Raw genomic sequence first — 17,468 nt, 5'->3', positions numbered from 1 at the left:
AAGAGGTAGCTGCTTAATATCCTGCACTCTCTTAGTTGTTGAGGGCATAGTCACAAAGATAGAAACCATTTTTAGGTAGGTGGCTTGGTGTGGGGGGCCAGGAGTAGATGTTTTCCATTTGTGAGGCAGGAAAAAGTGATTGGACTATCATTCTGAACTATCACTTTCTCTAAGAAACTCAAAATATAAACCCGTGCCTAATAAGTACACATCAAAAATATTTATCATGCAGTATTTCGATTTTCCCCTTTGGTAAATTTGGCAAATGTATTTCACTTTTATATGAATGACCAGCATCTTTTTTTCTTTGCATTTCTTTTTTTGCATCTCAAGCTCACTGGGATTTACAATCTATAAAAAGTTCCTGATGAATAATTAAATTAGTATTGCTAACTTATTAGTAAATTATCTTGTATATTATGTTCCACTGGACTTTTTGTCATTTTCTATTTGGGATACCACAGAAAGTTTCCTGTTGCAGTCACAGTGTTTTGCCTGTCAGTGTTTGTACTCAAACTGCCTGGAGCCTCATAGTTAAACACCACAATGCCATAAGTCTTTATAATAAGAGAATCATTTTACCACTTTGGAATGCATATCAAATTAAAAGGGCCTTTTCTCCCCAAAAGATATTGTGCTTACAGAGTATTTGAATAACAGTTTTGGCAGCCTTCATTCTTCTTTGAAGGAAATACTTAAGTCGGAAAGTTACTTTACTATTTTATCTCTAGAACTAAGAATCTGAATGGTGTATACTTTTGAAGGCAATGGGAATTCTTAGAGTGAGTAGAACATTAATGTTACCCTGTAAAATTTTAAATTTATAAGATCATACTTTATTTTTCTGGGCACATATTTCACCTTTTGAAATATTTTGCCAACTTTAATTGGTAGTAGATGCATCTCACATTAATGGATATTTAGTTATATTTTATGTGTATTTTAATTTAAGTTGGAGAGGAATATATCTTTTAGAACATAACAGACTAAATTTTACTGATTTCACTGGAACTTTATATTTTCTTTAGAGTTCAATGTGAGAATAGATGTCATGTGATATTGAAGACATTCCTGTCTGATGCTAACATTAAACCATTGTTTTCCTAATATAAAACAAATTGCTGCCTTTGGAACACAAAGAGTCATTGAAAATGGATTGTTGGTACCTAAACTTTATATTTGAAATAGTTTTTATAGGAGAGCACTTTTCTATTTTTGTGGAGGGAATGGCCCCAAAGAGTAATTTATTATTTTGAGTTTATTATGTTTTAATTTTGTATTTTAAAGTATGCTAATTTAGTGGTTTAAAAACTTGGTAGCTTTTGTTAATAATTCTAAAAACAGCACACAGTGAATTAAATTGAGTAATTTTCTTTGTGGAGGCAATGGGTAAAATGTTTTCTGTTTTTATTTTGCCCCCTACTTTTTTTTTCAGTGCACCTATGATAATGCGTTTTAGAAATAGATGTTAAACTTTGGTTTGAAAAATGTCTCTCAGTCCACCTATGTTTCTCAAAGAAAGGGAAGAAAGTAATTCAAAATTTGTGGAACTACAACAATCCCAAACTACTTCCATAGCTGCAGAAGATCCTCTTCAAAACTTACGCTTAGCATCTCAAGAAGTTCTTCAGAAAGCTCAGCAAAGTGGAAGATCAAAATGTCTTAAATGTGGTGGTTCAAGAATGTTCTACTGCTATACATGCTACGTCCCAGTTGAAAATGTGCCCATTGAACAGATGCCACTTGTGAAGGTTGGTGAGAACTTTAATGGTTTGAAAGTAGGAAAATAGATTTAAAAAAGATGTCTCATATTTGCCTGTTCTAATATAATTGATAAGCTTGGTAAATGGCATCATTATGAAAAGAATTATATTAATAGAAAATTTAACCCTACAGACTGTTGAACCCATTTGTTTTTCTTGTCTCTGTAAAAAGAGACACATTGCCAAAACACTTGGGTGTGAGATGAATGGTATTGTATTTAATGAAATCAAGTACATTTTTAAAATTAATGATTATAATTCATTTGCAACATAGAAAAAAATATGATATAATCATTAATACAAGAGACAAGTTTATAGGCTACTGAAGGAGCTTCTAAAACTATCCTAGGTTCTTGGACTTCTCCTTGAGAACACCTAACTAAAGGAGCTAGGGTTGATTTTTGCTTAGGCTTTTGTAGAATAGGCTTAGCCCCATTCTGTATGTGGAAATGGAGCACATGTCCGTGACCAAAACGAAACTGAACTAAAATGGAAAAGACTAAGACTTCATTGGGCATGTTATAAATAGAGTGATTCAAAGCCAGATTTTTAAAATTGATTTGAACTGATTGTTTACGTTATACTTTTTGTTGCTTACCAGGATTACTCTTGTATAGGTAAAAGATCTGTAGACCATCTTGTCTACATAGTAATCAAAGAAATTATCACATATATATTAACTTGTCTAGCAATGACCGAAGTTTAGCGATAAATCAAATAATGTATAATATTTGACTGCTGCGTATTAGAATTTTAGTTTAACTAAACTCTACACATGGACTCATTAGAACTGGCCAGTAAAAAAAAAATTAATTGTAACTAAAAACATTTAATGTGGTGATTCTAAGATTCGGTAAAGTTGAAGTAATAAGAATACTTTAACGCTCATATTTGAATTTCACTTTAGCCTATATATCATTTTGGCAAGTCCATGGTCACCTCTCAGGGGTCTAAAATCACAGTTACAGGCCATTGGGAAGTTTACTGGCCAAGAATAAGTAAGCGTGGACTCTAGTCAGCCTTATAGTTACTTCAGAAAAACCAAGAACTTGAGGACAATAATTAAGTTTCCTAATATCTTATATGAATGTTACATTTCAAAGTATGATTTTTGAAGTATATACAGAGTTATTCTATCTTCTAGTTAAATAAAGAAAGTATTCCATTAAAAGTTTTATCTTAAGATGTGTTGTAGTCAGAAAAGATTGAAGAACAGAAAGTTAAGAATATATTGGCAGGGCTAATATTGTCATAGAAATTTAATAATAGAGTATTATTTTCCAAATCAGTGGTCTAATGTCCACCATTTAATAAAAATGACTCAAAACACTATGCCCAGTGTTTGATCAACTCTAAATGGCCTACTGAACTATACAGTTTTCTTAAGTGTTTATCATTTTAAAGGCCACATATAAAATTTGATGTTAATGTTTATTAATGATAATAAAAACTTTACAAATTTTTTTCCTAATTTCAACTTTATTTTTATTTTCATGAATCATTTAGCATTTGATTTTAGATAGCCTGCTTGGGAAGGGAAGATGACAACATAATGAGTAAGTACCTCCCAAGCTTTAAATTTTAGTCTAGGGAATAATTTATAAATACCTGTCTTCTTATGCAGAATATGATTTTTTTTAATGCCATAAGAAAAGCACAAACAAATTTAAAAAGTGCTCTTGGTATTTTTTTTTTTAAAGAGGAGAAAAATCATAAGGTAAAAAAATCTTCATTTTTATTAGAGTCCTAGAATTTAAAAGGCTCCCTTTGGGAAAGTTGCTAATCACATGGTTGAAAGGCTTAGGGCTTCCTGCTAATGGCATTTTGATCAATTGGGCAGAAGGGTTTGTGGTAAATATTTTATAGAGATACAGGTGTTAGAGAACAGATCGATGTTCTATATATGTTTGAAAGCCGAACATCTCTACTTGTACTGCATCTGGTCAACTCTGCTGGTGTTACCCTATCATTGTAAAAGAGGTGTCTTCCTTGACAATGTGTGAACTAGAGCATAAACATATTTCCATAAACATATTTTCATGGTTCGATTTGTGTTTCTGCTTTTGTTTCATAGTATCAGAAATTTCAGGCTTAACTCACAGAGAACTAAAGATACCTAGATTAGGTCCCAGGAATACTTTCTGAGCATAAGTTTTATGTTATTGTCTTATACCTGTACATTTTAGTCCATAATAGGCTAGGTACATGATTTGTAAAATACATTAATAACACTCAGTCCTGTGTCCTTGATATAAATGATATCCTTCAAAGATAGCCAGCTGATCAGAAATGTTGGTGATCACCTTTGGAATTTTCAGCTCTACTCATCAGCCATATAAGAAAGTTAATTTTATTAGTAGTAGAATACTTTGTCACAATCTGCTTTCTTCTTTCCCCTTTTCTACCTTTCCTGGGCTAAGCTAATGCTGATCTGGTACTGAGAGACCCTGGGAAAAGGGAATATAGTTCAACTGAGACTGAGCATCATGAGGAAAGTCTGATGTAGAGTTCAACCAGAAGTAGACTGATGTAAAATCATTTGTGAACTTCATACTTAAATGGTGAATTTTCTCTAACTAGAAGTTGGTTTGCAAATTTAAAGCAATTGGCCCCAACTTACAAATGTTCACTAGGCCTAGGTAGGGAAGGTAGGAGACATGGGGTTTGAAACGCTAAATTGAAAACTGTTTGGGATACATATTTATGGCCCTTCTGGGGTATACACTGTCCTTTTTCCACATGCTCATCTAGAAAGATAAAATATATTCAACTGAGATTATTTAGTAGCATGCAGCAGCTGCTCCTTTAAAAAATAGTTCTGGAATTAATGATACATGCAACAGCATAGATGAATATCAGAATAATTATTTTATGAATGAAGTTAGATGAAAAGTGCGATTTCATTTATATAGACATTGAGAAAATGCAAACTAATCTATAGTGATTGCAGATCACTGGTTGTCCGAGGACTGTGGGTGGTAGTTGATGGTGAATGGGAAGGAGGAAGGCACAAGAAGACTTTTGAGGGGTGACAAATATGTTCATTATCTTGACTGTGATGATGAGTTCAAGGGTGAAATGTATGTTAAAACTCATTAGATTGTCCACTTTTAAGTGTGTGTGGTTTATTGTATCAATTTTTTCTCTTTAATAAAGCTGTTTATAAATAAATGAGAGAAATAGTTTTGTACTTCAGGGTAAAATAGCTGTGTGCCTTAGAGTAAATACCTAATATCCTGCCTGTTTAGTGTAGGGTGGAAGCTGGAAGAGTGCTTATCATAACAAATAAGTCATTTGAAATCTACAGTGAAGAATCTGAAAGTTTCTTATATATAGAAGGGGAGATATTAGTTGGCTTTTATTTTCATAATCATGACAATGCAGGACTTGCACAGGCATTATACAGAAAACTAAACCAAACATGTCAGTGAAATAATAGAAAAATGTAACTCGAGAAATGCATGAAAATGCTATTTTTGCATAGAGGCAGGACATAACCCATAACAATTAAATAATGAAACTTTAAGGGAAATAAGCAAAACGATTTTGAAGAGTTATTTTTTATATGAAGAGTATGCCTCCTAGATATTCTCTTGCTATTTTTTCAGTTGATAATTATTTTATTCATGCTGTTAAAGGCCACTTCTGAGAATTGTAACATTCACAGCTAAAGATAATACCTTTGACTTCAAAGGATGTATAAGGAACAAAATTTTAACTTGAATTTTAGATATGAAGCTTTATCCATACTTTTATTTCCTTTTACTATATCATAAAATGAACAAACTTAAAATTTATAGAAATTATAAAAAATGTCCTTGTCACAAATACTGAAATGCAAGGAATCGGACTCACTGCTTATGTAACTTAAATAAAAATGATGTTAGAGCTTGGCTTTAAGAGCAGATTCTATGTTAAATGAGTTGCAAATAGTTCTATTACATGATTAACCATATCGAGAAAGTTTTTTTTATGACTCATCATTTTTAATATTCTGGTTTAGAAAAGTATGACTTTCACACCGTAAGTATATTTATAGGAATGTAGTATGAGCTTGTCTTATTTAAACTTTGAAAACCATTTTTATTAACATAAAAATTAGAATTGTTACATTTGTTTTATTTATTTATTTTTAATTTTAGCTTCCACTGAAGATTGACATCATTAAACATCCAAATGAAACAGATGGCAAAAGTACTGCTGTACATGCAAAACTCTTAGCACCTGACTTTGTAAATATTTATACGTACCCTTGTATTCCGGAATATGAAGAAAAGGACCATGAAGTAGGCAGCTTATTTTTTACAACTCTTCACATTGAATCTAAAAATGAATTTTAAATTCCAGTGCCTCTCTGAACCTACTTGAACACAATTTAATATTTTTCATAATGACCTAGGGTTATCCTTATGTAGCACTAAGCAACATACAGTTTACATTAGTGTCTGAAAAGATACAATGATCCTAGATTGTTAGGCTTTTTTGTCTGTCTTTTTACTTTTTATCATTTTTCTGCATTATTTCTTCAGGTTTTTATTCTTGGCCTGTATTATTATGCTTACTTTTACTTTCTCTCCTCTCCATTTTCCTGCCTATTCTATTTGTAGATGGTCTAATTTGATGCAAACAGCGAAACGAGATTACAAATGGTGGAATTTCTCCAAAAGAAGAAAGACTGAATTAAAAGGATTTTCAGGGATTCTCCCTAAATTAAGAGCTTTAGTATATGGCCTTTGTAAATTTTTTTTTTTTTTTTTTCTGCTCAGAGGCCTTCCTTGCTCCATTTCTAGATTCTTAATTGTTTTTCACATAGTTGAAATTTCACATTGGTGAGATATTACTAATCTTGTTGAAAAGTAATGTTGCAGTAGATCTCAAAAAAAGGTAGGCTTGGGATACTTCTTAGAGAAGCTCGTTAAACCCTTTTAGGTCTCTTGGGGACCACTTGGTTAATCTAGAAACAAAAAAAATTAATACACTCATTTGTTCTGGAAAGAACTTGGTAGGTTTTTCCTTTCCTAACAATATTTTTTTTGGTTGAGTTTATATAGAAAGTTGTGTTTGTAAATATCTAAGTTTGAGATCTAGGAATATATTTGTATTTCCTTCTCTGGTCAGCTAGGTATCATTTGTGTTAATTAAATAGAACACAGTGCCAGGTTCTATAAGGAGATGTGATTGCTTATAATCCAAGAAAATTAAGAAACCCTGGACTTTGCTAATTAGGTATGAGGGAAATAATGGCATGCAATATGAATGTTTGAGAAATTTTTATAACTTTAAAGTTTATAAATTCAAGATTTTTTGTTTATTTTTGTAATGTTTAGTTTTTCATATTAAAAATTATGCTTATTAAAGTATATTTGGGAACTAGAGAAAAGTACAGGGGACAAAATACCCATAATTCTACCAACATTTATTCATTTCACAAATATTTACTGGGTTCTTGTTTTGTGGCAAGAGCTATTCAGAGATTGGAGGCTCTAGCAGTATATAATGTCTCAGTAAAATGCTGAAAGGAAAATGGTACCATAATTTATAGAATTATTCCTTGAAAATTTGATTTTTCAGTTTTAATTTTTCACTATAATAAATATATTTTAACAAATATTCTGGGTATCTTGAGCATGTGGGTATTTAGGATTATTTTATTAAAACAAATTCCCATAGTGAAATTATTTGACCAAAGGTTATGAACATTTCAAGACTCTTGATTTAAGTTGCCAAATTGCTTTCACAAAGAATTTTACTGTTTAAACCCGCCATGAGTGATGGCTATCAAGGCCCATTACTCCATTTTCTTACCAGCGTTGACTATCATTTGTTTTGTCTTTGCATATTATATAGGTGAAAAGAGTATTTAATTATTGAATGCTTTTCAATAGTTCTTTTACAAAGTATCGCATACTTTGCCTTTTATTTTATAAAATATTTTAAAGTTTAGTTTTTTTGATTCAAGGTACAATTAACTTAGCTTCTATCAACAGGTGAATAACTTATTTGAAGTAATACTTTTAGGTAGTATATTATGATTATAACTTACTAGAGAAAAGCCAAAAACTTTACCATACATATTAAAGAAGCACATATAGTAGAAGTTAATGATCGTTTCTCAGATATTCAGTAAATTTTTTTCTTAAAGTTTTAAGTCGGTCAGAATTTCTTCTTTTTGAAGATTATAATAGCACACTATTAACTTAAGTTTCTTTGCTTTAGGTTGCACTTGTTTTCCCTGGACCTAAGTCTATCTCAATAAAAGATATTTCTTTTCATCTGCAAAAAAGGATTCAGAATAATGTTAGAAGCAAAAATGATGACTCTGACAAGCCATCTACTAAACGCAAGAAAATTGAAGAACAGGATTTGAATGACAGCAAGTGCAAAGTGACAACACTGAAGAAAATTATATTTATAGATAGCACCTGGAACCAAACAAACAAAATATTCACTGATGAGAGACTTCAAGGTAAGAAAAAAAATTTTGTTTTTTGCATTGCTCCTTCACTCAGCTTTCATTCCATAAAACTTCAAAACCTTTTTAGAAGAGTTGCATTGATGACCCATACATTTTGCTGCATTTGCTTTTAATTCTCTTTCTCTATTATATGGGTGCGTGTACTTAGATAGATGTATATAACAACTATATATATTTGGTTGAACCATTTGAAAGGAAGTTGCAGGCCTTACACTTTACCCTTAAATACCTAAGTATATACCTTTTAAGAATAATTGCATAATTGCCATACCATTATTACCCTAAGAAAATTAATAAAAGTTCTGTAATGTCTAATATACAGTCCAAATTTACATTTCCCTAATTGACCCAAAATATCTTTTGTAGCTTTTTTCCTCTGACATAGCATGAAAAGTCACATTCCATTTGATTATGCCTTTTCAGTCTCTTTTAATGTAGAACAGTTCTCTGTTTTTATTTTTCATGACTTAGACTTGTGTGAAAAGGATAGGTCAGTTGTCTGAAGGTTTCATTATTATTAGATTGTTTAAATATTTTTGCAAGGATACTTATAGATAAGGATAAATCCACAGTTGTTCATGACAATTCCAGTTTATATCTATTGTTTTATAATTATTAATAGTATTCCCTTTTACTCTCAGAAATGAAGCTGTTTAGCTGATAAATTGTGTGATTACCCTATTCATAGGGAAAGTGGTATACTTATTGCATCAAAACAGATGGCAAATAATATAAGTTGTTCCATTATTGATGATAACTTTAATTAGTTAAAGGTGACTGCCAGACCTCTCCAGTATAAAGATTTTTTTCTTCTTTGAAATTATTAGTAATATGTGGAGTAATGCTTTAAGACTATGAACTGTCTATTTCCCGACTGCTTTTCACTAAGTGGTTTTAGTATTCATTGATGACTCTTTCCTAAGTCAGTAATTACATCAAGGATTGCTAAATGATGAAATTTTAATTTTATTATTTCTTCTACATTGTTAGTGAGCATTATTACATAAAGAACTTTTCCTTTCTCTCCTCTTCTTTTGTCCTCTCCCTGCCCAACCTGCCCCCATCATGGTTGTATTCTTTTTGATGCTCGAATTGCCTCAGATTTTGCCAGTGGGAGCCCTTCGAGTCTTTTGTGGCATGGCCTCATTATTCCTTCTGGTATAGCACTTTTTTCCTGCCCCAGACCTAGAGTCAGTCATTCAAAGGAGCCATGGTTCTTTTTATTGGGAAATGATATTAGAAACCAAGATCTGGTAAATTTATTACTACTTGGATGTCATTACTTTGCTGCACAGAGCCAAGAAAAATTGTGTGTGTGTGCATGTGTGTGTGTTTGTGTGTGCGCACACGTGTGTGTATCATGAGTTCACATGGATGCTTCCAATTCAGGTTTAACATTACAGGGATTTTCTTTCTTTTCTTTTATGTTTCTATTTTTCTCTTAGAGTGAAAAGCTTAGTTCTTAATAATAGTGGTTTAAAAGAGTTGCTTTACTTGTCCAAGTACTACAACTGGCAATATGAACAGGAGTACATACTACCTCTCATGTTCCCTTGCACCTTACTCAGTTCTTCATGCTTTTTCAGTTTTCTAAAAGCTTTAGGTTTATTCCCAGCTTTTTGATGGCTTTGTTTGTATACCATATATGATTAGAAGGCAAGACAACTATCTAGTTAGTATTAGGCAGTTGCCAAAACAGTTTCAATTTGAGAGAGCTTCTCTCAGGCTATTGTTAAAAATGTAAACCATCTAGAAAAGAAAGTTTATGACACTTTTTGGAGTCTGACTTGTGTTAATTAGTACCAAGTAAAGTGAGTGACGATACTAGACTTAATTAGCTTAATTGTATAGTTCGTACCTCTGAGATCAACATACATGTTAGTAAGCTTTATCATTCTAATCGTGTGTGTGCTTGTGTATGTGTGTAAGAAACATAGGCAGAGATAGACAGAAATCGTGTGTGTGTGTGACACACAGAGGAGTACAGAGCGTAAGACCTGGAAGAGTCTTGTTGATGTTTAATAGAGAGAGACATCCCTAGGTGCTGCTCTTTGGAGTACTGCTGCCACAGTACTTTGGATGGTTACAACAGCAAATTATTCCTCAGTTTGAAGATTCTTCTGAGCCATTTTTCTTTATAATTACCTTATTTGGTAATTGAAAGGATCCAATGAAAGCACATAAATGGAAACACTTGAAAAAAAACTATAAAAGGAATTATTGAGGTACAATTCAAAATCTGTTTTCAGAGTGTCCACACTTGTGCTGAAGGCTTAAAATCAGTTTCGTACAAAAAATTTCTGTTACTCCTTCCCAGTCACGTAGAAAATGTCATATATTTCTGTGCTACGTCAAAAATGTTTAAAGTTATTTCCTAATGCCTTCAAAATCATAAAACAAACAGATTTCTAGAGTCAGTCTTCTCTGCATGTCCTACTTCTGGCTCTTCATTGCACCACAGGAAGTATCTTGGGCTCTGTGCGTCTTTATAATCTCTGTATATGTGAAATACTAGTTTCCAGATAAACCAAGTTACCTTCACTAGAAACAACCCATATTTGTTATAAATCATTTACTTTAGATTTTAAAACATTTTATCATTTGATGGGATTAAGCCAAACAAACCAACCCTAAACCTCAGTTTAAACTCTCAAATGTAATGTTATCTTACTGTGAATGCAGAGGTTAAGAAAACCCTTAACAATAAAAAACATACTGTTTTGCCAGACTTTACAGAGAAATAGCTCTGGATGTTTTACTACTGTCAAAATAAAATGTTTAGAGATTGAGTGTCTAATTTAATCATAAAATGTAAACCTACAAGTGAAGATTGACATAACATTCTTGAAGATTCACCATAGGAAGCCTTGGGGAGATGCAGTGGGGAAGAATAGTTTCTTTTTTGTTGGGGAGTAAGTCCAAATTATTAAAAGTGGAATTTAATCGTAATTTGTTTTAAATACTGGCCAGATCGGTCCCTTCATTTTGACCATGTTGATACAATGTTTAAAGTGACAGGTTTGTTCACATTATAAGCATTTCCTAAACTCTACTGAGTGTGTCAGTGAATGCTGTATCCATATGCTGCCTCATTCAGTCCTCACAGCAACATGAAAATAGCTTAAGATTTTCATTTTCATTTTCGATTTGAAGAAATTCAGGCAATAATTTTGGAAGGACAAGCCATTTATAATTACCTATTTTAAAGTTTTACTGCTAAAAAAATTAATGTATTTTATCTTAAAGTTATTGATTGCCAGAAATATGTTTTCAGATGTATATGTTGACATTTTAAAAATAAATATTAGTTTCCTATGAAATCCCATGTCTATGTATTTCAGTATGATTTAAAGGGTTCTACATACTTCCAAGCAAATATTTAAAACAGGATGGTTTAGTGGTGTTAATTACTAAATCCTTATTTTTATATTTAACATTTTAGAACATATTAGATGTATTACAGAAACCAGCACCATTTTAATAGTTACTCTTTTTTTTTTTTTTTAGAAATTACATTGGCGATGTCAATGTAATTTTAATTGTACTAATTAGAATATTTCAGATGTCTGCCTTTACTTCTTGGTTATAATTACATTAATACAAATAGTTAAAAGGGATTTGGTTTTGGTTATTTTCACTTTTGTTTATCTTTGAATTAAAATTATTCAAATGGAAATATTTTCAAAATACTTAGAATACTTTAAAGGCAGATGATTTTTGTGATTTGTTCATTCCTTCAGTAATATTTGTTGGACACCTGTTCCTGGACAGGCAGTGTCCTAGATTCGAGGGATATGAAGGAAAATAAGGCAATATTTCTACTCTGTGATTAGTCATAGTGGCTATTAGTTAGGGTATGAAACTGTATGAAACAGAAACCCAGCTAGAATCTTAAAACAAGTAGTGGGTTTACTTTTCACATGTAAAAGTCTAGAGGTGGGTAGTCCAAGGCTGGTACAGGAGCTTCACAGTGCCCTTAAGGTTTCAGACTCCTGTTTTCCACCTCTATCACTTTCATCCTCATGCCTATAAGATGACTACTAGTCCCTGAGGCATCCCATACATATTCCAAGCAAAAGGTAATATGTGTATTAAACAAAAAAAGCTTTCCTGGGAGTTCTACCTATGAGATTTCATTTTTCCTTTCTTTGACCAGAATTTGTTCGCATGCATGACCCCCCTGGCTGTAAGGAAAGCTGGGAAATTGTTTTTTGCTGGACACATGCCACACTGTACAAGGTTGAGATCTGTTAATAAGAGAGAAGGAGAAAGTAAATGTTGAGAAGATACTAGACATTGTCTGCCACATAATCTATTATGGGAGGCAGACATGTAAGCAGATAAGAAAATTCAGTAAGTTTTGAGTGTGGTGGTGGCATCAAGGAGACACTCTGCTTGGAGTCCCTGGAAAGATTCACTGTCTCTTTTGAAATCTTGATGGATAAAGGGGTATAGGAGGGGCATTTCAGACAAAGAGAATGGCATATGCACAGGATATATTCAAGAGACTGAAAAAGTTGAATATGATGTTGAATGCATACCTTATGAGAATAGCAGGAGAAGAGACTGAAGAAGTTCAACTTATGAATTCTCTTGAATGTCATGCCTTGAAATTTGGTCTTTTTTAACATGGTGCTGTGGCATCATTAAAGAATTTAAAACCTGACATTGACATGATGAGATTTGTGTTTTATATCTAATGGAAAGAACAGCACTGGGACCTGACTTCCAGCCCAAATCCAAATTCTGCCACTAAGTAGGCAAAGGTGGTTTTTTTTTTTTTTTTACTTTTTAAACTAAATTATGATACATACGAAAGAATATATGCATCAAGTTATAGCACATAATGATATAATGATTAGTTAAGAACTCAAGCACCAGAATCGTATCAGTAACTTTCATTTACCCATGTTCTCCTCCCCTATGCCATTCTCCTTGTTCTCACAAGTTAACTGTTCTCCTGAATTATATTTATCATTCTTTTGATTTTTTAAAAAGTTTTATTATATACATTTATTTTCATAAACTTTATATTATTTAGTTTTGCTTTATTTTGATCTGTGCATTGTGTTCTGGGGATTCTCATTCTAAACTCACCATTTTGTTTTTAAGGTTTATCCATGTTATGTGATTGTAGCAATAGTTTATTTTCACTGCTATAATATCTGACTATGTGAATATACTACAGTTAATTATTCAGTGTCCTGTTGATGAAACACTTATTTCTAATTTTTGCTATTAGAAATAGTGTTAGTATGATCATTCTCTTGCATGTAAAATCTTCCTCTAGGAAATGTAACTAAAAGTGGGATTCCTAGGTTGTTGCATACGAGAATGTTCAGTTTTACAAGATAATGCCAATTGTTTTCCAAAGCGTGGTACACAGATCTATACTTCCATCATTAGTTGATCCCACTGATCCATAATCCCTTTTATGCTGGTATTGTCAAATGTTTGATCTTTGTCAAACTAGTAGATATAAAGTCATACTTTGTGGTCATACTTTGCCTTTCTCTAATTAATAATTGGATCCAGCATCATTTGGTTTGCTTATTTGACCATGCACATGTCCTGTTCTGTGAAATACCTCTGTCCATTTTTCTAGTGGTTTGTTTTTCTTATTGATTTGTAGGAATTCTTTATGTATTCTAGAATATAGATGATAATGTTTTGAAATACCTTCTTGCATTTTTTGACTCATTTTTAAATTGCTTTATGGTATCTTTTGAGGAACAGACATTCTTAATGTAGAATTTATCAGTCTTTCATATTTAGCACTTTTTGTGTCTTGTTTAAGTCCTTTCTACCCCAGGATACTGTATTTCTAATAATCTGTTTATAGATTTTAAAAGTAATTTTGTGTCAACAATATCAGTTCTGTTTCTTTCCAGTTCTTATGCATGTAATTTATTTGTATTGCTGTGTTGACTAAAACCTCCAGCACAGTATTGAACGGAAGCCCTGTGGGGGGTGGTTGTTCTTGTCGTGCTTTAGTCAGTGATCTGTGTCTTCTAAATGGCAGGTTTAGTCTATCTATCTACATTTGCTGTCAGTATTGATATATTTGAACCTATTTCTGTCATCTTAATATTATTTCTATTTATCTTGCTTTTTACCACTTTTTTCTTAGCTTTTCTTTGATCAAGTTTTTATTTTTTATTTCATTTTTGAATATTCCTATTTTGGTTCTTTTAGAGAATGGTACTTTGCACATGTAACTTTAAAAAATTCAAAATCAAACATTATTTTAACCTCCTTTTGAACACTCTGAGGACTTAGTATACCTAAGCTTCACTCAACAGTCTCTTAGTTCACAATGTTATTATTTTCTTAATTTTGTTCTGTTCTTTTTAAAATTTTTAAAAAATTTTTAATTACAGTAGACATTCAGTGCAATTATGTATTAATTTTAGGTGTACCGCAAAGTGGTTAGACATTTATATAATTTACAAAGTGATCCCCTGATAAGTCTAGTACTCACTTGGCATCATACGTAGTTATTACAATTTTATTGACTATATTCCCTATGCTGTACTTTATATCCTCGTGACTATTTTGTAACCAGCAATGTGCACTTCTTAATCCTTTTACCTTTTTTACACAGTCCTCCAACTCCCCTCCTATCTGGCAATCACTAGTTTGTTCCCTGTATCTATGAGTCTGTTTCTGTTTTGTTTGTTTATTTTGTTCTTTAGATTTCACATATAAGTGAAATCATATGGTCTTTCTGTGTCTGACTTATTTCACTGAGCATAATACCCTCTAGGTCCATCCATGTTATCACAAATGGCAAGATTTCATTCTTTTTACGGCTGAGTAATATTCCATTGTATATATGTACCACATCCATCTAGTGTATGTATCCAGTCATCCATCGATGGACTCTTGGGTTGCTTCCGTATCATAGCTATTGTAAATAATGCTGCATTGAATATAGGGGCACATTTATCTTTTTAAATTGTATTTTGGATTTCTTCAGATAAATACTCAGAATTGGAATTGCTGGGTCATAAGGTAGTTCTATTTTTAATTTTTTGAGGAACCTCCATATAGTTTTCTATAGTGGCTGCACCAGTTTGCAACCCCACCAACAATGCACAAGGGTTCCCTTTTCTCCATATCCTTGCCAACACTTATTGTTTGTATCTTTATTCTGTTCTTTATTTTTCAGCCCACAAATTATATATTGTTGTTTCAGTTTTAAACATACAGCACTCATTTGGGTTTGCATAGACGTTACCATTTTCTTTGCTCACCATTCTTTTAATTCAGACAGTCTTTCCTGAAGTACATGTTTTAGCAGTTCCTTTTATTGGGTTCCCTGTTGGCATACGTTCAAGTGTTTTTCACTCTTGTTCTTGACTTACAGTTCTGCTAGGTACACAGCTTTAGGTTGCTAGTTATTTTCTCTTGTCACTGAAGATTTTCTTCCAGTGTCTTCAGTATTCTTTTGTTGCTAGTGAAGTCTTCTGTCCATTCTGATTACTATTCTTGTGTATATGATCTGCTCAAAAGAATGGTAATGGCTACTTTTAAAATCTTTATCTTTATTCTTTTGCATTACACTACTATGTGATTGACCTAGGCACTGGTTTCTTTATATTTATCTTCCTTGAGATAAATTATTTCATGTATTTGGGGCTTCGCACATTTTAAAGTAGTTTCTGGGAAAAGTCATAAGTATTATCCCTTTAAATGCTATACTTCATTCTCTTTGTTCTCTTCCCTGGGACTCCTATTAGACATTATATCTTCTGTATCCCTTAATATCTTAATTCTTTTTATATTATTCTCGTCGTTCTCTCCTATATTCCCAAGGTCACTTTAGGTTAAAGTGAAGTGCGATATTAGGAAATCATTGATGACTCAGAGGTTCCTAATCTGGGTTAGTGTGCCAATTTTGATACTACCTTCTTCCTTTTATTTCTCACTTTAAAATGAAATATGTTTTTTTTTAAAGTATGGCAAAATAAATATAATATGAGTCCAAGTACTGGTCTAAGGTGCTAAAAGCATTCTAGTTTATATGTTGATGTTTCAGTTATAAGAGGTGAGAGTACTGTTCTGTGGTTTCATGAATCATTTTTTCTTTAAATATATTCAGGAGCAAGGCATTCTAGCCGACTATCTTTGAGGCTCCGCAACACAGATGTGACAGAGCTAATGAAATAGCTCTAAATACCGTGTTCATAAAAATATAGCCAAAAAGTGATAAACTAGAAGTACTAAAGACCATCAACCTGCTCGTCTGTCTTGAGTTTCAGAATGATGTTTTAAATGTCAGTTTATTAAGGAAATGAACCCTTTCTGAAGACTGGTGAATTTAGTCCTGTCATGGATTAAATTTTTTAAAAGACAGTGGTAGGGAGAAGATGGAAAGGAATGATTCTCTTGAATGTTAACTACTTTTCACCCATTGCTACAAAGTCCAATACATATAGGTAACTGTCACGTGTAAGATTTCATTCTCTGTTTTATATTGCTTCTGTATATACCTAAATGCATTTAAGAAAATATCTTTTAAATCAGGGCTCTTTAAAAAAATCCTTAATTAAGAGAAATCCTTACTGTACCACACCCTGTGGTTAAGAAGAAATATTTATACTTTTCTTATTTGTTTTTGGCAGGGTTGTTACAAGTTGAGTTGAAAACAAGAAAAACTTGCTTTTGGCGTCATCAAAAAGGAAAGCCAGATACCTTCCTTTCTACAATTGAAGCCATTTACTACTTTCTGGTAGACTACCATACTGATATATTAAAAGAGAAATACAAAGGACAATATGACAATCTTTTATTTTTCTACTCTTTTATGTACCAGTTGATAAAGAGTGCCAAATGCTCTGGAGACAAGAAAACAAGAAAACTTACTTATTAGTTTTTAAGAAGCCACTTATGTCATTTTATTTTGCTAAAATCAATAAACTTGTAATTGTGCTTTGTTTATTCTTAGGAATTATTCATGTGTAATGTCTGTAAGACCACTTGAAAAAATAAGGCTTCATTCATTTTGCCGCTTGCTTGTTAAAAGGAAGTTATTTCTAAAGGAATTTTCAGAGATAATGTTGACTGAAAAATTAGTTTCGGAAGTTATCTGCTCAAGTTTGGCATGTCAATTTTATTACTATATTTTAATGTGTTATATTTAAGTCTATGCATTTGGATATATTTAGAAATCTGTTTAGATATCTTTTCACCTATACTCACTACCATGTTTGGAGGTAGATGGGGTC

At 32.2% G+C, this 17,468-nt stretch overlaps 1 protein-coding gene across 4 annotated transcripts in view; it reads left to right on the top strand.

The window, feature by feature from the left end:
• DTWD1 (DTW motif tRNA-uridine aminocarboxypropyltransferase 1) overlaps positions 1-17,187 on the top strand; it is a 19,625-nt gene extending 2,438 nt beyond the window's left edge. For 3 of the 4 annotated variants that reach the window (XM_039889089.1, XM_039889090.1, XM_039889091.1), the window contains 4 exons: positions 1,436-1,751; positions 5,906-6,049; positions 7,980-8,229; positions 16,866-17,187. In XM_039889089.1, coding sequence (XP_039745023.1) covers positions 1,488-1,751; positions 5,906-6,049; positions 7,980-8,229; positions 16,866-17,113 — 906 coding nt within the window. In that variant the 5' untranslated portion in view covers positions 1,436-1,487 and the 3' untranslated portion in view covers positions 17,114-17,187. The remainder of the gene's footprint in view (positions 1-1,435; positions 1,752-5,905; positions 6,050-7,979; positions 8,230-16,865) is intronic. The other variant, XM_039889092.1, reaches the window with a different exon arrangement.
• Positions 17,188-17,468: the final 281 nt, after the last annotated feature.

This window comes from Pteropus medius, unplaced genomic scaffold, assembly GCF_902729225.1.
Source record: "Pteropus medius unplaced genomic scaffold, Ma_sr-lr_union100, whole genome shotgun sequence".
NCBI lineage: Eukaryota > Metazoa > Chordata > Mammalia > Chiroptera > Pteropodidae > Pteropus > Pteropus medius.
This window is presented reverse-complemented; position numbering and strand designations above follow the sequence as displayed.